The sequence below is a fragment of the Abramis brama genome (genome assembly GCF_963993115.1).
Source record: "Abramis brama genome assembly, chromosome: 12".
Classification (NCBI taxonomy): Eukaryota; Metazoa; Chordata; class Actinopteri; order Cypriniformes; family Leuciscidae; genus Abramis; species Abramis brama.
Genome location: NC_139974.1, coordinates 11,879,030 through 11,901,122, shown reverse-complemented (window position 1 = coordinate 11,901,122; position 22,093 = coordinate 11,879,030). Strand labels below are relative to the sequence as shown.

Sequence of the window (22,093 nt, the reverse complement as noted above, 5' to 3'; positions counted from 1 at the left end):
TTCTGAACATCCATGACAGTCCAGGGTTTGGCAAATCACTAGGTATGTTATGATGAATACCCCCCCACACACACACCCCACACACACACACACACACACACACACACTAGCATCACCTCACTCACCAACATCACACACACCATCCTGTTCTGTTCTCGACTTCAGAATGCGCTGTTGCCATGGTGACGGAATGGCGCACGCTCTGTCTTTGCTTTCTCTCTATTCTCTTTTTCTTTATATATCCCTTACTCTTCCCGCGGATGTATGGGCGATGTAACCATCCAGAATCACTGCTCGTCTGGATGAAATACACGTAAACCGTACTGGTGTCATGATAATGATAATTTAATGGCACTAACACACTCTCGAGCTGTTGTTTTTCTCCAGCATGTACCTTAAACATGTTCTGTCTCTCTATTCTCTCTTTTTTTTCCTCCTCAGGAGGAGAAGCAGTAGGATTCCTGCCATGAAATCTCTCTAAGAGGAGAAAAGCAGCGAAACCTAGAAAATCTACACCCACCCACGGGCAGGAGACAGGGGGAGAGAGAAAGAAAGAAAGAAAGAAAGAGAGAGAGAGAGAGAGAGAGAGAGAGTGAGCAGAGGGGTGTGTGAAAGAGGGGGGAAAGAAAAAGCGAGGGATAACAGTCGATGGATGCTGCTTGGACGTTCTGGTCGGCACAATATTCAGTGACAAGGATTGGAGAGCTGCAGGGATGGATGGGAAGGGAAGACACATTCCTCCAGGTAATCGGATCTCATTAATGGCCGCCAGTGCTGTGCTGAGACCACCGTGTCTAATGCTTGTCATCATGTTTAGTGAAATGCTCTTGAGTGAGTCTCAATGTGTTCCACTGTATGACAGCATAATTTTCAGCTTACTGTTGTCTTATCAGGAAACTTTTTTGCAGACATCTTAAGATGTTCCAGAAGAGTTCATAGTTCATGCATTATGCTTGGTTTGAGTTCACTGTGTCTTTTATTACTCAGCTCTCTATCTGGAATTCTCGATTGGTCAATTGTAGAGCAGTAAAATATTTTTGTATAATGGCCGCTAAATTGTGTAGTTCACCGTTGTCCATGGTAACATATCGGTGCTACTTTCAGGTCACGAAGACATGTTATATTGTACTGAAACATTATATATATATGTGTGTGTGTGTGTGTGTGTGTGTGTATATATATATGTGTTTGTGTATATATATATATATATATATATATATATATATATATATACAGTGGTTAAAGTGGGATTTGGCAGGTGGGGGAACCCTCAAATTTTATTTTGGTGCAATAGGGAAAAACGACTCGCCGTGGGACAACATATTGTGTATCGTGGTATAGCAATACTTTTTGGGACAAGATTGTCACTGTGGCACCAAGTATCACAATACTTATTTAATACTTATTTTAATGTTTTTATTTTGGTCCATCTACATCTACACTGATATGATGACGATACTATGTAAAAATTGCTGAACACCACAACACAACCTTGTTTTTCACAAACCTAAAAATGGGAAGTCCAAAACTGACAGAAATGTGTGGTAGTTAGGGGGGTTCGGGGGCATGCTCCCCCGAGAAAATTTGGATTTCTCTGGCCAACATATGTGCAATTTAGGGCTTTTGAAGGCCAAAACAAATTTGATAAGAAATAGCTTTAAAACTTTGTCATTAGATTATTTGTCAATACCTGCTCTCTCCTCATCTTCATCTTTCTTTTTCTCTCAGTCTCCTTATTCCCTAATTTTTCCCCTCCTAAAGCTGAACTTTGACTGATAGTCTTTTCATTTTCGTCTGTGTCAGTGAAGAAAGTAAACAGGCTCAACTGATGTTTATATGTTTTATGAATCATTTTCTGAGACAAGTTAATTTACTCAAGGCTACCAGGAAAGCTGTAAGTCAGTATTGCCAATAGGAACCTTCTACAAGCTTTGGAATTTGAAAACGTCTGTTTTTAAATGTTAAAAGTAATTTTAAATAATACAAATTATAGTCTACGTTTAACGCAGTTGGTGGAATTGGCAGACGTTCCCTTAAGTATCATGCGCTGTGGAAACGCGTCAAAGCATTCTCAGGTATAAATATAATATATAATATAATAATAAATAATAAAATATATTACAAGGGAAAACAAATGTCCGGCGAATATCGAACCCAAAACTTACTTTACCGCGCTCAACCCCCGTGAGTGCAATCACGCATTAGTAACCGCTGGCGTTCAGTGGGGAGGGGAGACGTGAACCGGTGCAGATGCGCTCAATCAGACAGGAGAACCGTGAGAACGTAACGTCGGGAAGCGTGTTTGTGAAGGCGCGGCCAGGCGGTGATATTCAGTTTTGATTTGATGAATGATGAGAATCATTGAATTTGATGAGAATGATTTGATTTGATTTGATTTGAATCTATTTATTTATTAATTTATCTGAGGTGCCGGAACGCAGTTCCGGACCGTTCCGGCCCACTTTAACCCCTGTATATATATATATATTCAAACTTTTTAATATTTTGAACTTGGTTTGATTTTGATTCATTAGCGGCGTGATGTGCCGTAGCCTACACTGTAATTTTTTTTACTTTACTTCACATTTCCACGAGGAGGCAGCGAGTGAAGCGGCACCTGAGGTTTCCCATTTCCAGGACATGCATTTCATCACTGCAATGTAGTAGTGAGACTTCCACGACACAAATCGGCACAATGCCAAATGATTCTCTCTCATTATAACAGCGAAAACACTTTAAAATACTCCGTCAGTTATGGTCATATAGATAAGAGTAAGAAATCATTAGAAACTGTAAAGGGTCTATTTTTATCTGTGTACACTCACAATAAAAACAAAACATTGTGCTTTTGTAAAATAAAGAAAAACAGGATGTGCTTTCTGCCGTCTCAGTTTCCTTTCCATTAAGTTTGTGAAGCGCGTCACAAAAATGAACCGAAACTCAGCGTAGAGGCTACTAGCAAGCTCAAGCATCTGAACTCTTGTTTTGGGTTGGTGCATAGATCGTCTCTTCTTCTTCTTCTCTTTTTCCTGTTTTGACGGTTAACAAACAGCATTACCACGCACGCCCCCTTCTGGATTGGAGTGTGGATCGCCTGTGACTGACTGTATTCGTCGTCTGACTGTATGTACTGAATCGTGACGTCTGTACCATGATATATATAGACTGTATATAGATATATAGTACCCATTTTTGTTCTGCACTGTAACAAAACAAACGTCAAGCTAATCTAGTAAAAAATATATATTTGTATTTGTAAAAATGTTGAAAAGATGGGCTGGATTGTCATGCTTGGGTTCATTATGTTATTTTGTAATGTGTATTTAAACCTCTCCAACAAATACGTAATAGACATAGGGGCTGTTTACACGACACCATTTTCAACTAAAAACGTAAAACTTTTTATGCTTTTTGGCCATTCATTTACACTACAACAGCGTTTTGGGTGTCTGAAAACACAAAACTTTTGAAAACGGGTTTCAAAGTGCAAGTTTTTGAAAACGTTCTCCATGTAAACTACAAGAACGCAAATCTCTGAAGACGATGAAGTCATGCACATGTGGATTACGTGGTCAGTCTATAGTTTTTCATCGCCCTCTAATGGCCTGGCAGCAGAATACAGGTTTTTTAGTCCGTGTGAATGGGGATCGTTTTGACAATGCCGTCGTCTGTGCGCGGAAAATTCAAAGGAAAAACGTCTCTGTTTTAAGCATATTGTTGTCGTGTAAACGTTCCCTTAATATGTCAATGAACCATTTTCTTTTTTCATTTTGAACAAAAAAGAAGACAATTTGATAGTTTGTTGTTAAGAAATGATGGCCATGTATATTCACTCTTATTTGTATCATTGTTACTGAAATAAGCATTGTATTAAACATAAAATATCAGTCACATGATTGTACTCATACTTAATATAGCAGTGTATGAGATCTTTTTGTGATTTTTTTGAACAGACAGATTTTGGTTCAGCTATGTTTTGTTTTTTTTTGCAGTAGACATGCAGTCAGCTGACATATTTAGCTTTATTAATAACAAATAATCTAATCTTCTACAAGAAAGCAATGGACCGTAGCCCTAAATATGTTTTGTCCATATCAACATGCTTGAATTGCTCCATATAAAAGATCTATCCATGCAAAGAAATCTCAATTACAACTGTCTCGTGACTGTTCACAATAGCTGCCTGGCAACTACACATTCCCAATAGGACTATGAGCAGTTTGGTTATGATCTAAAAGATATGACCTTTCTGGCCTCTGCATTGTATTGTGATATTTGGCTTTTAAGGTTTTTTATGTTATACTATATTCTGAAATGTGCGTTCTTCTCCAATGTTGCATTGGCATTTGTTCATGATCTTAGCAACTTATATTTGGGCACACTGATGACAATTTGTGCATCTGGGTTCAAAATGTCCTCAAGAACTGGATCTTCCAACACTTCAGCAGGATCACACACTCATCTCATCTACTTCTTCCTGTAACCTTGGGCTCCGATTTCAATCTTTCTTTATGCGTATATCCTGTTCACGCTCTCTTATCCCCTCGTTTGACCACAGCTGTGTTTTTGTTTATGACTCCAGCCATGGTGTGGTGCGAGCGGGGAATTCAGGTGCTTCTCGCCACTGTGGGAGCATTCGCAGCCTTTGCCTTGATGACCGTGGCCATTGGCACGGACTACTGGCTGTATGCTCGGGCCTTTATCTGCAACAGCACTGCCAACTCCTCTCAGGATGACCCACACAACAAGGACAAGAAGGATCCTGGAGCTCTCACCCACTCCGGCCTCTGGAGGATTTGCTGCCTGGAAGGTAAGTGAACGGCTGTGTTTGTGTGTGGGGGCGAAGGATTGGGTCATGTATGGATGTATGTGAGGGGGAAATGATGCATGAAGGAGGTCCCCACCTGTGCAGTTTGCATAAGTGATTCATGAAGGGAAAATGGTTGGATTTGAGCTTGTGTTGTACAGTCTGGATGGCCTAACATTTCATTTTTTGCAGCTCTGTTTTGAACTTTACCACTTAATATACATTATTTGCAGGGGCAGTTCAAGTGCTCTAGCGCAATGTTTTTTTTATTTTTTTATTACCATAACTGAACCACATGTTTGGGGTCATTGACAGAATTTTCCGGCTCTCCATGTTTTCACTGCTATACAGTATGGGGCACTATTACGCATCTTCTGAAAGAGTAAAGAATCTCTGGATCAAAGCACAGGCAAAATAGGAGCAGAAACAAGCGATAAAAGCATTGCAATTTTCAAGATTTTTATTTATTTATGAAACTTACCCACAATCAAGTGTTGATGAAAAATAATGCATGAAGCTAGAATAAAACGTTTTGTTGTTGTTGTTTAAAAGCAGAGGATCTCTTCTTTCTTTTGACATATTGCATGTTCAGATATTCATACAATAAAATATTCTGGGGGCCATGAAATTTTTGTAAAAATTATCAAAAACGCTGCAACTGGCAACTTTTTTACAAAACACTGGAGGGGATAGAGTTAAGATTGTTTAATGTTTTAGAAAGAAGTCTCTTATGCTCATGAAGGCTAATTTATTTGACAAAAAATAAACAGTAATATTGTGAACTGTTATTACAATTTAAAATAACTATTACTGTTTTAGTACATATTAAAATGTAATTTATTCCTGTGATGACAAAGCTTAATTTTCAGCATCATTACACCAGTCTTCAGTGTCACATGATCCTTGAAGAATCGGTCTAATAGGCTGATTTGGTGCTCAAGAAACAATTATTATTATTATCAATTCTGAAAAGAGTGTTAATAATAAAGGCTATTTCACTAAATAGCCTGGCCTCAAATGCCTTATTACTTTTACAAAATGGCCAACATTTTATTTTATGTGTCAACTTGCGATACAATTTTGTCCATCTGCTTCTACAGACATGGAGACATTGTTAGCCTCCAAAGGATCTATTTCTTCCTGACTGGAAATTACTTTTATTGGTGTAACCTAATGCAGGTTGATTCACTAAATATTCACTATATATATATATATATATATCTCAGTATCAGGATCATTTTACATGCTTGTGATATATAGTACTGTGCTACAGAGGAAACAAAACCAGTCAAAAACCTAACACAAACTGATTTCACTGTCTAGCTTTAGAGTTATTGTAAAGCTACCGAAGGCATTGTGGTAAGCGTGGCCTCCAAATCCATTTAGCCACTGGGCTCTGCAATGCGGGGTATTCACGTTAAGCTAGTTGTTTTAACAGTACACAGTACCTCCTTTGCTCTAGCCAGGTCTCAAGAGACAGGTTTTAAACAAACATGGGCTGTATTTTTTCCCACATTTGCATTAGAAACCTGAAGAGTACATGTCAATGGCTATGATTATGTGATGAGTCATTGCAGGTCAAAGGTACCTGCAGTGCTCTCATTGCATTTGCAGAATAATCAAACCAGACAAAAACAGTCATTTTGACTTATTATATTGCTCACTTTTGTTGTCTGCTTTATATAATGTAAACTAGTCTGATTTTTGAGGGAAATGTTTATTAATAGGGTTTATTACAAAATTACATAGTCCACTTTATATGTTTTTGTTATTATTATTATTAAGTTATATTTTTGGACATTTTTGCCTTTGGATAGGACAGTCAATGAGAGACAGGGACTGTGGTAAGGACCACAAACTGGGACTCAAACTTAGGTTGCCGAAGCGTTACTGCGCTATGTGTCAGAGTGCTACCCACATGGCTATGGCTCCGATTTCCACTATATATGTTTTAATATTTTTATTCCGTATGTGTACGCACAGGAGAACTTCTCACGAAAAATCTCTGCCTAATTCACAACACATGCGTACGCACATGAATTTGTTCTTAACCTTGTTCTAATGTTAGTGAATTTGGAGTAGTCTAAATGAGCGGCCATGCGAACAAGGTTAACGTCAAAATAATTTCCATTTAAGGGCTTTCTGCACAACCTTTCCTTCACAGCCTTTTGTCGCTCTCTGCAGTCATTTTATACAGATTACAGACCTCCGATTAGCCAGCTGTACATACACGTAAATCTGCGTTATTCAGAGAAAAAATGGGGTCCGTTGGGTCGGATTGCTTTCTCACCTCAACCGAACCACCCCAGAGTTTGTTATCAATCAGGCCAAACCATCTCATTCAGGTGATCTATGCTGTATAAACCGAACTAAGGGAGAAACCGCACCAGGTTCCGAGACAAATGCACCAAACGAGCCAGGTGTGAAAATAATAACCTTGGCATTAAATTAAGACAGCAAGCACTGGAAGACACTGGGAATATGCAGTGCACCAACATGTTATCTAGAATGAATGGAAGGTTTAAATCACACGAGAGAGAGAGCACAGCATGACGCCTTTGACCTGGGGTGACTCACAGCCATTGACATCTACTCTGAATCTATTTAGAATAAAACACCTCACCGACTGTTTGACTGAACTCCATTCAGACCCCTTTTTTTTCTTTTGGCCTTTTGTCAATTTTTATTTAAAGTGCTACTTTATTTAGTTTGTTCAGAAACCAGAAAATATGGTGACACTTTTGAAGGATCTCTCTCTCATTCTCTTTAGGACTGAAGAGAGGAGTGTGTTCCCAGATTAATCATTTCCCAGATGATGCTGATTATGACCAGGATGCTGCAGAGTACCTTTTACGTGAGTCAAGAGTGTTTATTTGTGCATGTTTTTGGCATATACGATGATGTGTGCATTCTGAATATAGGGGTACACTGTAAACCCGAATAAATTGGCAAAAAAAAAATTTTGGTAATCAGTTACATCACTTTTTTTTTTTAAGGTAAGAAATTTAAAGTTTAAGTAAGCAGAACTGGCAGATTTTTATTTTGTACTTGATATATTTTAATTGCTCTTAACTTGAAATATTTGAGTAAGCTAATCATAACTTAAAATGATCATGTACTCACAACTTAAATATTTTTAGTAGTGGAAACCTGGCTATAGCTTTATCTAGCTAATACAATAAATGCTACCGTGCTAATTGGGAACACAATATGTTGATAGCATTAGCATAGTATAGCTCTTTCTAAATGAGTACAACAATATAAAACATTTAACATAGATCTGTTCTCAAACTAAGCTCATGCTTCACTTGTCGCATGATGCACTACCCCTCTCCCCCAAACAAAACACCACTTAACAGAAACTCTTCTAAACTAGCATAACAAAACATTAAACACAACTAAATCTCCCACTTAACATTAATCTTGCACAAAAAAACGTCTCGGTTACATATGGTAACCCTTGTTCCCTGAAGGAGGGAACGGAGACGCCACATCAAGTCCGACGAAGAGGAGTCTCGCTAGAGAGGCCAACCTACTTCGAGTGAAACTAAAACAAGCCAATACACATTGGCGTGCAATCATTTGCATCAGCTGTTCAGCCTCGCAGCGTGGGTATATAATGAGCAGAAGGTGCGATTGCACTTCAGTTTTTTGCTGAGGAGCCAAGCCTGAAAAGCTGGCCGCCTCGGCCGCCTCCTTCAGGGAATGAGGGTTACCATATGTAACCGAGACGTTCCTCTTCAGTCGGTCAGTCGACGCCACGTCGAGACCGACGAATAGGAATCCCTACCAAAGGGCCACAGCTGCTGCACCCCATCCAGCGCCCTGTGCAAGCCTCTACCCCTTCTTGCCTGGAAGGACGATAGGAGGAGGCTTACACAGAGTGCATCTGTCACTGTTGTTCCGTGATAACCCATACAGTGAGACTATTGGATAACACTGGGAAAGCGTGCCCTCTCTGTTAGGAAGGAGAATGCTGTGGAAGCCACTTTCTTCAAAGAGTTATGTGGGGAATACATATGGACTAGCCCGAAGGTCGTACTACATATGAAATAATGGGTGACTTAGCCCAAGGGAAAGACACGGGCTTCCATTAGGAGCAGCCGTGGAGGAATATACACATATGGGATCCCCGTAGGGTCACACATATGGAGCCCAGCCTAGATCCGGTTCTCAAGGATTCAACGGATAAAGGCCTGGCACCGGACGCTCCGCCATGTCCGGGCCGAGGGTGTTGGAGGACTCAACAGGTTTTTCAGTCTGGAGTAATAAGGGTGCACAGTAGGGTGCAGCAATCCAACAGAGCATGCTTTCCTACTGTTTTGCCATCTATGTGGTCATGATAAGCTGAAATAGCGGTAGCATGTACTCTCAGGGTGGAGGGAGACAGTCTATGCTTCAACCCTTGCTGCAAGAAGGAAAGCACGGACCCTATCGAACATCTTCGGGGGTCTTCTCGGTGAGAAGAACACCACTCGACAAACAAGTTCCACTTCAGGGCGTACACACGTCTCGTGGACAGCGCCCGTGCAGAAGTGATGGTGTTAAGTACCTCTGGGGGTAAGTCACCTAGGACCTCCGCGTCCCGTCCAGGGACCAGACATGGAGTTTCCAGAGGTCCGGATGCAGGTGCCATAGGGTTCTCCATTTCTGAGTCAGAAGATCCTTCCTCAGAGGAATGGGCCAGGGAGGGACTGTCACGAGGAGCATGAGTTCTGGGAACCAAGTCCGAGTGGGCCAATAGGGAGCCACCAGAAGGACCTGTTCCTCATCCTCCCTGACTTTGCACAGGGTCAGTGCAAGTAGGCTCACTGGGGGAAACCCATATTTGCGGAGGCCCTGGGGCCAGCTGTGTGCCATTGTGTCCGTGCCGAGTGTTCCCTCGGTCAGGGAGTAAAATAGCTGGCAGTGGGAGGTCTCTGAGGAGGCAAACAGGTCTACCTGAGCCTCCCCGAACTCTCTCCAGATCAGCTGAACCGCCTGGGGGTGGAGTCACCATTCTCCCGGGAGCACAGCTCGTGGCAGCTCGTCGGCCACACGGTTGAGCACCCCGGGGACATACATGGCTCGAAGCAACCTCAGATGCTTCTGACTCCAGAGGAGGAGATGGCCGGCGAGTTGCGACATACAACGGGAGCGTAGATCACCTAGTCAGTTGATGTACGAAACGGTCGCAGTGTTGTCCGTATGGACCAGCATGTACCTGCCCTGAAGTGGCCCTCTCCAGTGGCTCAGAGCGAGACGTACTGCTAGCAACTCGAGGCAGTTGAAGTGCCAATGCAGTTGGGGGCCCGTCCACACCCCTGACACTGCATGCCCATTGTACGTGGCACCTCAGTCGGTGGCAGAGGCATCTGTGAATACCACAACATGCCTGGACACCTGCTCCAAGGGGACTCCTGCCCGCAGGAATGAGGGATCTGACCACGGGCTGAAGGTCTGGCGGCACGCCGGTGTGATTGCCACCCGGTGAGTGCCGTGATGCCACGCCCATCTCGGGACTGAGCCTTGAAGCCAGTGCTGAAGTGGTCTCATATGGAGCAGTCCAAGCGGGGTTACCACTGCTGCCGCTGCCATATGCCCCAGGAGCCTCTGAAAGAATTTCAGTGGGACCGCCGTCCTGCCTTTGAATGTGTTCAAGCAGTTCAGCACCGACTGAGCGCGTTCCTCTGTGAGGCACACTGTCTGTGCGACCGAATCCAACTCTATACCGAGAAAAGAGATCCTCTGCACGGGGGCGAGTTTGCTCTTTTCCCAGTTGACCTGAAGGCCCAGCAGGCTGAGGTGCCTGAGCACGAGGTCCCTGTGTTCGCATAACTGACCTCGAGAGTGTGCTAGTATGAGCCAGTCGTTGAGATGCGTGAGCATTTTGAACGGTAGCTTGTGGAGGCTCCGAATCAAAAGTCGCAGGTCCATGATCGGTCGTAACCCACCACCTTTCTTGGGTACATTGAAGTAGAGACTGTAGTGCCCTGACCTCATATCGGCTGGAGGGACCGGCTCTATCGCGTCCTTCGCTAGTAGTACTGCGATCTCCGCCTGCAAGACATGGACATCGGCTGCTCTCACTGTAGTGGAGTGGATGGCCCGAAACTTGGGGGGACACCGGGCGAACTGAATCGCATAGCCAAGCCTGATGGTCCGAATGAGCCTGCTAGACGGACTGGGGAGCACTAACCAGGCTCACAGAGACCGTACAAGCGGGACCAAAGGGACCGTAGGCGTACCCGGAGTGGGGCAGCGAGGTGGAACACAGGGACTCGGCTCGAGAGGCTCTCTCTGGGAGGCGGCCCGTAGCGGAGTCTGAGTGTGCTGTGCAACACTTACCTGGTTCCACGGGGCAGGAGGTGCAGGAGGCGGCTTGGTTGTGTTCTCGAACCGCACACTGCTGCCCCCTGGCAATAGAAGAGACAGATGAGAGTGGTGAGGATTCTCTCCCCCCACTGCTCTCTGGGCCCTCTTCGGACCCAGAGATGAAGGAAACTGCTCTATTATTGAAAATTTGGGTACCGTTGGTTTTGAGGCCAGCGGCGGAACACAAATAAAAGGAAACAGAAGATTTTCCACCCAGCCCTTTTCCGAGGGAGGGAGCGGTGCGATCACCGTCTCCTGGAGAGCAGTCCCATCCATCTCTGGATTGCCCATCCTAGGGCCGCTTACCCCTGGCTTTGCCACCCTTCTTGGCGGGGGCCTGGGCGGTCGGGGCGGCCTGCCTGCGACTGGCTCCACGGCGCCGTTTAGATGGAGGCTGCTGCTGCGGCGCGGGAGCAGGGGCAGACGCAGGAGGACGCCCCTGGCAACGAGCAGACTGAAGGGCCGTGGTCGGTGTGGTGGAGGCAGCAGCTGGCCACCACGGCAGGATGTGCTTGATGGCCTCAGTCTGCTTTTGTACAGCCGAGAACTGCCGGGCAAAGTTCTCGACCGCGTCGCCGAAGAGGCCGGTCTGGGACACGGGGGAGTTAAGGAACCGGAGCTTGTCGCTCTCCCTCATGTCGGCCAGACACAGCCAGAGATGGCGTTCCTGGACCAGCAAGGTGGACATCGCACGACCCAATGACCACGCGGTCACCTTCGTCACACGAAGCGCGAGGTCCGTCGCGGTACGAAGTTCCTGGAGAACTTGGGGATCATGACCACCCTTGTGCAGGACCTTCAGTGCCTTGGCCTGATGGACCTGCAGCAACGCCATGGCGTGCATGGCAGAGGCAGCTTCCCCACAGGCCTTGTAAGCCTTGCCGGATAGGTCCGACGAGTACTTACAGGACCAGGAAGGAAGACACGTTTCTCCGCGCCAAGTGGAGTTAGGGCACAGCTGCTTAGCAACAGTCCGCTCCACTGGCGGGAAACGCGTGTATCCCTTAGCTGCCCCGCCATCAAGGGTGGTGAGGGAGGAGGAGGCACCGGAACGGTTTCTGGCAGTAAAAGGTGCCGTCCATGTCCCTGTAAGCTCCTCGTGCACTTCCGGGAAGAAAGGCACTGGGGTGGGTTGCTGAGAACCAGCGCACGGCACCCCAAGATACCAATCGTACAGCCTCGAGGGCTCAGGACACGGTGGAGGGTTCCACATGAGCCCGACCCTGTTGGTGGCCCGGGAAAGCATGGCCATCATCTCTGGGTCCGTCTCGGGCACCGCTGACACACCCGAAAGAGTCGTCATCTGCGGAGAGGTCTGACCCACCCTCCGATGCAGCGATCGACATCTGATCGTCGCGGGAAGCACCAAAGGAGACGACTGGTACACACCTCGAGGATGGTCCATCGCGCTCCGTTGGCGGCTCAACTGGCTGTGGAGCGTGAGAGGGGTGAGAGCTCCTACGGGGTTGGTTCCCCGAAGGAAGCGCGCTCACCGTAATCCTCAGGTCTCCCGCGCTACCACCCGAGGCACAGGGACTCCGCCCCTTTGCAGGAACGAGAGTCTCAACCGCAGCTCCGTGTTGGTCATCTTCCCACAATGGGTACATGACTCATCCACAAAAGCTGCCTCAGCGTGTTCGAGGCCCAGACACACAAGGCAGCGATCGTAACCATCCCGTGACCCCAGGTAACGACCACATCCAGAAACACACAGATAGAAATTCATCTTTAAAAAGACGCATTCTATCTGTGTAAGCTCTTTTAGGGACTGCTCTCGCTGATGATGAAGCACACAGGGGAACTGTCACCGTGAACACAGACAGGAATGTGCACCTGTCTGCACGCTGTCTCTCTCTCGCTGGTACCAGCTGTGAAAACAGCCTTTGAGTGCTCACACCTGCGCACCTACCAGCTGTGAAAACAACTTTTGTTTGCTCTTTAGACAAAACAAAAAACAGAAAACAAAGAGAGAGAAAAAAGACCGCTCATGCTCCTGTGCTGTAACGCCCGCACCAAAGTGGAGAGGTCCTGAAGAGGCTTGAAGTTTCACAAAGCTGATTTGTCAGGTTTGAAGAGAGCATCGAAGTGCTTGGCTCCGAAGCAAAAAGCTGAAGTGCAATCGCACCTTCTGCTCATTATATACCCGCGCTGCAAGGCTGAACGGCTGATGCAAATGATTGCATGCCAATGTGTATTGGCTTGTTTTAGTTTCACTCGAAGTAGATTGGCCTCTCTAGCGAGATTCCTATTCATCGGTCTCGACGTGGTGTCGACTGACCGACTGAAGAGGAACATTATATAAGACTTAATTTTAGCATTTACTCTCCCTTTCGAGTGTCATGGCAAAGCATGCTTGGAAATAGAAATCCCAGCCCAGTTTCAGTTCAATTTAAGTTTGTCTGAATTAAAAGAAACAAGTTAATAAAACTCAAAACAATGAAACAATTCAGATTACTTAAAATGTGTCAGTTTTGTGCACTCAAAAGAAATAGAAAGTTCTAAGTCCTCATAAAAGTTAATTTTATTGAACTAATTTTTTTTTATTTGAGTTGGCTCTACTCAAACCAATTAATTATTTTGAGCGCTAGGGTTTACAGTATATGGGGAAAACAATCAATTTGAACATTCATTTGTGCCATTTTTTTTTCTCTTCTCAGGTGTAGTCAGGGCCTCCAGTATATTTCCTATCCTCAGTGCCATATTATTGCTGCTAGGTGGAGTTTGTGTGGCATCTAGTCGGTTCTACAAGACCAAAAGACACATCATTTTGGGAGCAGGCATTTTGTTTGTAGTGGCAGGTAACATTTCTCATTATGACACATATAGCATCCTAATTTAGAAATTTGTGATGAGGTGAATTCACAAAACTTTTGAGACACTTTTGTGTGTCGGATTTCTACGGAGCCCCTAAGGAGACATGGTGGTGAAAAATAATATGAGATGGGAGGAAAAATAATAACAAGTCAATGCTTATGCGTTCTCTTGCAAATGTTTTGCAAACGTAAACTTGCTCAGGGGAACTCAAAAGAATTGCCTGAGAACACAAAAGCATTACAAAACATATTTTTTCTCCCATCTAATATTTTCTTTCTTCACCGTGTCCCTTTAGGGACTCCGTAGACTACCTTGTCTTACTAACCAGTTATTTTACTTTTAATATGTTAAAATATTTTTTAACAAATATAAAATATTTAAAAAGTGAATTCCCTCCAGATTCTTTGAGTCTTTGCTTTGTTTTAAAAATTAATCTGTTGACCTAAACTAACAGAATAAAAAAACTATTTTGTCTTGAATTGATCCAGGCCTGAGCAACATAATAGGTGTCATTGTATACATCTCTGCGGCGCTCAGCGACATCTCCCCCAAAAAGGACGAGGACAAGAAGTGGCACTACTCCTACGGCTGGTCCTTCTACTTTGGCGGCCTGTCGTTCATCCTGGCGGAAGTTGTAGGCGTGCTGGCTGTCAACATTTACATTGAGCGCAACAAAGAACTGCGCTGCCGCTCGCGCACTGACCTCTTCCGCAGCACGACCTCCGCTGTGTTACGCTTGCCGGGATACCGCTTCCGCCGACGCTCCTCCCGCTCCAGCTCACGCTCGACGGCGGAGCCGACCCGCTCCCGCGAACAGTCCCCGACCTCCGCTATCGCTCCCAAGAACTTCGGCCCACCCCTGGCCGCTGGCCCACCGCCGTTTTCAGTAGCCACGCTTCCCAATCCGCATACACACTCCGGAGGAGGAATGGGAGATATATCGATGTACACACTGGGGAGGAAAGGGGAGCCACCCATGTATGGCACAGTCGACCGTGCCACACTCTACCAGCTGCACAATTACTTTCCGACAAAGGAGGGAGACGGAGGAGCGCTCATGACGGGAACACTGCCTTCTCGTTCCAAGTCGAACCTGGCTGCGTCGGCCAACGCCACCCTCAATACCTCGTCTTCCTCCGGCCCCCAGCAGCCGCCACTATCCGCCGGCTCCTCTGCCACCATGGAGAGGGATCGAGGGCTGGGAACCTTGGATCGACTTGGAAAAGGAGACAGTTCAAACACTAACACTCTCAACAGGAGAACAACACCTGTGTAACAAAAGGCTTGAGGAAGGAGGGAAGAGAGCGACGGGGAAAACAAGCGATTTAATGAACTGCAAGTAAAGCGAGAAGTGGCAGAATGGGAGAGACAAAAAGAGCAAGAAAGGGCTGAGAAACGAAATAAGGTCCGCTCACAAGACGAAATAGAAGTGAACAAGAAGGCAATACATCCTCTTTTTTTCTCTCCATTTCTGTTTTTGAACATGGTGACTTGAGTAACAGAATTCCATCCGCACTTCTTATTGATTCATGTTGAAATACTCGATGTGTGTGATGGTGATCTTTCGGTTCTTTAAGCTCTTTCAATTCCAGTGCTTTATCATCAGGTTATTCCTGTAACTTATTTAGCATTCCAATATAGTTGTTGTTGTTGTTGTTTTTATTATTATTATGGTAATTGTTATTGCTGAGTTAACTTAAGCATTATACATTTTCATCAAGTTTTTTTTTTTGCGCAAGTATCCATTTTAATTTATTTCCTTTCGAATGATGAACTAAACTGTGATTTTTTTCTTGCACATGTTGACAATATTTCACAATGTCATTCAGTGTCAAGCATGTGTTAATTCTGCGAGAGTGTGACGACTATTACTATTATGAATTTTTTTTTTTCGTTTTTACAAAGATGAATAATATTTAGATGTGTGGAATTTTTCATTGTAACCGTAAGTGTACAAGTAGTTAAGTCTTCATATAAATATATTTGATTTATTTATCATATTAACAGTCTTAATATTGTTACGATGGGATAACAAATATAGCTGCTTTTGAGACTAGAAGTCAAAAAGAGAAAAAGAAAGAGACAGAATACAGAAGTGAAAGGCATTCATTCCAGGGGAGCAATACGTATACCTAAAAACCTCACCAGAAAAGACAAAAAAATCTATTAAATATATAGTATATTATGAATATAAATATATATATATAAAATTGTGTGTGCGTGAGTGAAAAAAAAAGAAAAAAAAACTTTTTTGGTAAAATAAAATATGATATATTCTATGAATGTCTAAATCTGAGATCTGTGTGCATACTGTTAGCAGTTTTGACTGCAGCATTATTTTCATGTTTATTTGTAACTTTGTATGCATGATTCATATCTAATATATGATATATTCATAATGCTCTGCCTTTTGGCTTTGTGTGCATTGCCTGTATGTGCTCATGCGGATGGATTTAGGATGACAGAGAAGGGTCAAAGGGAAGACCCAGGGGACTAAAGGAGGATTTGATACTCCACAGTTTTTACACACATATTTTGACATGACAAAGAAACATCCTTCCTCTAATTAATTCATTATTTTCCAGTTTACAACTATGGGACAGTACAAAAACATGTATCCAAGGATACATGGAGTGCCTTTATGATCAATCATCACTGATGACGTCCCTTAAAGAGAACCTACATAGGCAGCTGTCTTTTAAGAAAATTCGTAAGACCATTTGAAATGTTTTTATAGACAGCAACTCAATGTAAAGCACATATTCCTTGATGTTGACAATAGCATTTGGCTAAGCTAACGAAGCAATACTAATAGCATGCAAGCATAAAAATACACAAATAAGTGAGATGAATTCATTTTTAACATTATTTGATGAAATATATTTTTAATCAGTATTTCCCTGGATTTTCAGCATTCTGGGATCACTTTCTCTGGAGAGCCTCCCTTTGAATTTAGCCAAAATGAAGTATCTCAAAATGCCTTAAAATGCTGTAGGCTATAGGTAGTCGGCCCAGTGCCCTCACAAGCCTTCAGGAGACATGCATTTTTCACACGCACACACACAAATAGAGTAATTTGAAAGAAAGTAACACATTAATGCCTGCGCCTTGCTCCAGGGAAGGACATGACTGAAAGAAACAATTCTCTAGTGTGTCACATTCAGTTTTATATATATAAAAAAAAAAAAATTGCTGACTGAGGGGCCTCATTTATGTGTGCACTGTGTTTGCCCATTCACTCCCACACAGATATTTAGTCTTAGGCTTCCTATACATACCTTTCAGAGAAGTGTCAGGCAATAAAATGTCACCTGTGTGCCTGTCATCAATCCGAGTTATAGTTTGAATCAGCACCAACAGAGCTCCTGTCCAACCCACAAACAGCAGCAATAAAATACTCATCTTCAATGAAACACGATGTTGTCACGATCAAACTCTAAATCACATATCACACAATTAACACAATAATAATAATAATAATAATAATAATAATAATAAATTATTATAATAATAATAATAATTATAAAACTAGTATTTTACTACGGTGGCTGAGAGAGCTCAACGCTCTGCAACTGAAGAAAACACATGCAAATAGAAAAACACCCGCAAATTAAGAAAACATCATCATCAGTTTCACAACATACGTGTGCTCCAAATATTCACAACACAACCAAATACAGAAACGCGCTGCAGAAGTTCACAACACAACCAAGTACAGAAACGCGCTGCAAAAGTTCACAACACAACCAAATACAGAAACGCGCTGCAAATAGAACAGACCACAACAGAAATGTTTCACCAATAAGTGACGAACCCGGCTGGGACGTGCTTATTGCTCGTGAGAATCCCTATGTCCTACTCCCTTCGAAGGGCAGACGGCAGACCCCTTGAAGTTGGGACTTTGGAATGAGCAGGGCTAATGCCATTATGTAGCCGTTTGGAACGCACTTGATGAAGCAACGAAAGACAATGTAATTTCCTCATTATTTTCACCTGGGATGTTTCCATGACAACACAACTTGGTGTCCATCAGCTGAATAGCTGTTATTACCAGAAATATCTTATTATTAAGATTATTAACATAACTGTTGCAAATATAGGCCTACATTTTATACCAAAAAAAAGTTTTTAAAATATGCATTATATATCTGTGTGTGTGTCTCAACTTTAAAACTTGCCATTCTCATCTTTGGACCCTGCATTACCTAACATTTCTTATGAAACTTATTTAAACATAACATGAAAAGATTTGTACAATGTAACTGATGTATAGATTAACATCTTTCCCTCATGTTCTTTTTTATTATTTTATTATTCTTTTCTCATTAGCATTCTGATGGCATTGAACATATTAATAAATTTTGTATATTGTATACAAAGTTGTATGTCATAAACTCTCTGTATATTTTGCAAAAAAAAAAAAAAAAAAAAAAAAGAAGCAATAAAATCAAGTAGACTTTGAGCTATAAGCACGTCCCAGCCGGGTTTATCACTTATTGGGGTCCTCTGGAAACATTTCCGTTGTGGTCTGGACTATTTGCAGTGCGTTTCTGTACTTGGTTGTGTTGTGAACTTTTACAGCGCGTTTCTGTAACCGTCATTTTACACAGAAAAACACAAACAGCTTAGGTGTGAAGTTAAACAAATTTCATGCATCCACACCAACAAGTGTCAGTATAAAGATTCATCAAGACCAAAAGGAGGAAGAAGAGCCAATAAAATGTAAGTTTGTTTTTTGTGGCTTTTAGTTCATTGGTGTTTCCAAAATTGCATATTGTCTGAGAATGTACTACATTTAATGAGGAATGAACTTCGCTACCATTAAAAGGGTATGTTCTTTTGTCATGTGACCTACAGCCTCAGTTATATTGCTTAACTGTCGAAGGTTGCGTCCAAAATCGTATACTCTCTTGAGTAGGAACGTATATGGTATAAGTAAGTAATTATTTTGTATTTTATATCAAGTAATTACTTCACGACCGCTAAAAAAGTATGTTCTATATAGTATGAGTGTGTGTAGTATGAATGTAATCTGGATAGCCTATACATTCGCCTTGCGGTCATTATCACGTGACCTAACAGCATAAGTTGCGTCGCTTCACCACCATTCACAAAATCCTCTCCCGTTGCCTCATGGGATAGTAAAGTATTCATTGTATGCGCATTTCAGAATCTCGCCCGATGTAGTAGGTCACCCGGGTACTTTTTGCCTACTCTTTTATTTTTATAACATTTTATGTTAATTCAGACATACTTATTTTGTCACATACTCTTCTTGGCCTAATATACAGTAGGGAAGTATGCAATTTCGGATGCAGACATTGTGTTCACCACAGACCTTATTTTAGATATTTAACCAAAAAGCCATTTAAAAAAACAAAGACTTTAGAAATAGGAAAACAGAAGTGGTAAAATGCTGACTCTGAGGTTTGGCTTACAAAAATACACCATACCTGCAGAACTCTTATTTACAACTCTTACAACACATTAGATAGTAATGGGATTATATGTGCACTTCAGAATCTGGGAAGAAGTAGTTGGTAGTAGCTTGTGTATTAGGTTTGAGGTCGTCATCTATATGTGTACTCCTAAAAGTTGACAAAATGAACTTGTGGCAGATTTACACACATAAAGCTTATAGTCTTTCTCTTCTAGAAAACCAGGTCAAAAATACTGTAATACATTCTGCATCATATGTTTGTTAGAAATATGCAATAAAAATTATCTGAATAAAAATGTCCTTTCTCCTTATACTACCTGCTTCCGACTAGCTTTAGCAAGTAGCGATTAATGATTCACAACTGTGACGTAAACTATAGAGGCTACTAGCTATTTAAAGAAATACGTCATCACAAGAAAACTCTTTAGTTTCAGGTGTCCTGTCCAATGCATTGGAATACCGTTAGTGATCATTAGCTGGCTGAAAGCGTATGTGTCAAATGTAACTGCAGAGTTTTTAGAGGTCAAACTAGCAAGGGCAGAGTTTAAAGATAGGCGAACATAAACAAGTTGTAACTCATCAGAAGATTCAGTTGCTGTGCCCTGAAGATTTATATAGGTCACACTGAAGGTAAAGATACCTGATATGTAACCAAAGCTAAACTTATATAGAACACCCACACCATACTGGTGTCTGTCATAGTTTAGATGTAAATAAAATCAACTATGCTGATGGTCAATATTTCTACGAGAGGTTTGGGTGCTCTGTAAGACAGGGGAACTGCACTTCTAATCCATGTTTGTGTTGCTTGCGTCCTCTAGAGCGCGATTGGCCACGCTCTAAATTTAGAGGAAGCAGGAGGGAGGAAATGAGATGAGTGGGATGAACAGGGAGATGGAAATCTGGAAGGAGGTCAAAAAGAAAATGACATGTCTTTCTATGTGACAGTGAAAGAAAGAAACAAGGTATGAAGGCAAGGTGGTTAATGTTTTATTATTTATATCAAATGTGCATTCATCCAAGTCAGAAGAAAGGTTGTGTTCACTCAATGATTGGCATGCTCAGTAATTCATCAAGAGAGCATGCCAAACATCCGAAACGGATGGATGGAAATAGGCAATAGAATCTCGGCTTCAGCATGGATGTCACTTCACATACTGTATATGACAAATACTGAAGTGCATGGATAGATGCAAATGCACAAAAAAAGGTTTAGGATAAGAAGCAGTGCATACAAAGATCTGCACCACTCTTTATTTATGGTTATGCATTAATATAATTTATTAAAATGCATGTGTGTACGTTAAGACCTTTCAAGTAAAAAATTATAGAAGTGTACACCTGAGAGCATATAAAGATAATCACTGATAATGACTGACTAACAAGTTTATATATATATATAAATAATAAAATATACATGTAGCCCGGTTCCCCGAGAAGCGAATAACTGTGTCATGTCGTTCATGCTATAGGAACGTTTCCGTTTGAGCTAATGTCTGATGCACATGTGTACACATGCCAATCTGATTGGCCGAACGTGAGGATGCAGTGATGCAGCGTAGTGCGTCACTGAAACTATAAATAGACACCTGAAATCAGTGTCATCAGATTCTTATTGTCTGAAGAAGGTGCACTGGCATGACCAGGGCGTGAAAATGTGACACAGTGTCTCGTTCCCTTCTCAAGGAAACTATGTTACATATACGTAACCTGAGACGTTTCCCTTCGGAGTGGAATTTCCTCATGGCATTGCAGCTTAAATACCATCGCCGCCACGCCATGGGATAGTGCCTGCCTAACAAGGCTGTGTCTCTGCGCGGACAGTTTTTGAGCGCAGACCCCAGTCAACCCTGAAGGACCCTAGGGTTGAATCCGCATCCAGACTGTAGAACCTGATGAATGTGTGCGGAGAGGACCAACTTGCTGCAGCACAGAAATCTTGTAAGGATGCAGCCCTAGTAATAGCTTTGGAAGGCGCAACACTCCTAGTGGAGTGGGCCCGAGGGATTGGTTCCTTGAATGCTACGTTTGTCACTTGGCCTATTATCTGTCCACAATGGCATTAATTGCATCACCAAACAAGCCAGAAGGTAAAATCTGTGCATCTCGGAGAAAAGCTTTATCCCTATCCTTGATCCATGTGAGGTTAAGCCACAGGTGCTGCTCCGTTACAATCATAGGAGCCATTGAACGACCAATGGCATGGACCGCCTGCTTGGTTGCACAGAGGGCAAGATCTGTGACCCAAGGGAGCTCTTTGACATCTATTTATGGTTTCAGTGACATACTACACTGCGTCGCTACGTCCTCACTTTCGGCCAATCAGATTGTTGTGTGTAGACACGTGCTTCAGACACTGGCTCATTGACGTTCCCATATTGTCATGACTTGTTGCAGCATCGAAGTTCTAGCATAGTCTATATATATAATATTCATCAAATGAATCAGTGAACCAAAAACAAGAACCGATAATAATGTTAATAACAGAACTTATACCAAAAAGACAGAAAACATTTATTAATTTGGAATAATTTGCCTAGTTTTGCAAGTAAAACACAGAGAGGCAAACTATCTGTTGAAAATGCCCATATCTTCATTGATGTCAGATGCCACTGCAGAGCTTCAAAAACTTTAATCCAGTCTGTAGCCTACAAATAATTAAAATAAATATGTATTCT

General features: G+C 42.6%; 1 protein-coding gene across 1 annotated transcript; it reads left to right on the top strand.

Moving 5' to 3' along the window:
- The first annotated feature begins 580 nt into the window (after nucleotides 1-580).
- On the top strand, nucleotides 581-15,392 carry cacng8a (calcium channel, voltage-dependent, gamma subunit 8a). Its single transcript, XM_084131227.1, has 5 exons — nucleotides 581-744; nucleotides 4,583-4,810; nucleotides 7,578-7,661; nucleotides 13,819-13,959; nucleotides 14,464-15,392. Exons 1-5 carry the CDS (start codon nucleotides 714-716, stop codon nucleotides 15,249-15,251), a joined length of 1,272 nt encoding a protein of 423 aa, XP_083987353.1. The 5' UTR covers nucleotides 581-713; the 3' UTR covers nucleotides 15,252-15,392.
- The last annotated feature ends 6,701 nt before the right edge of the window (nucleotides 15,393-22,093 follow it).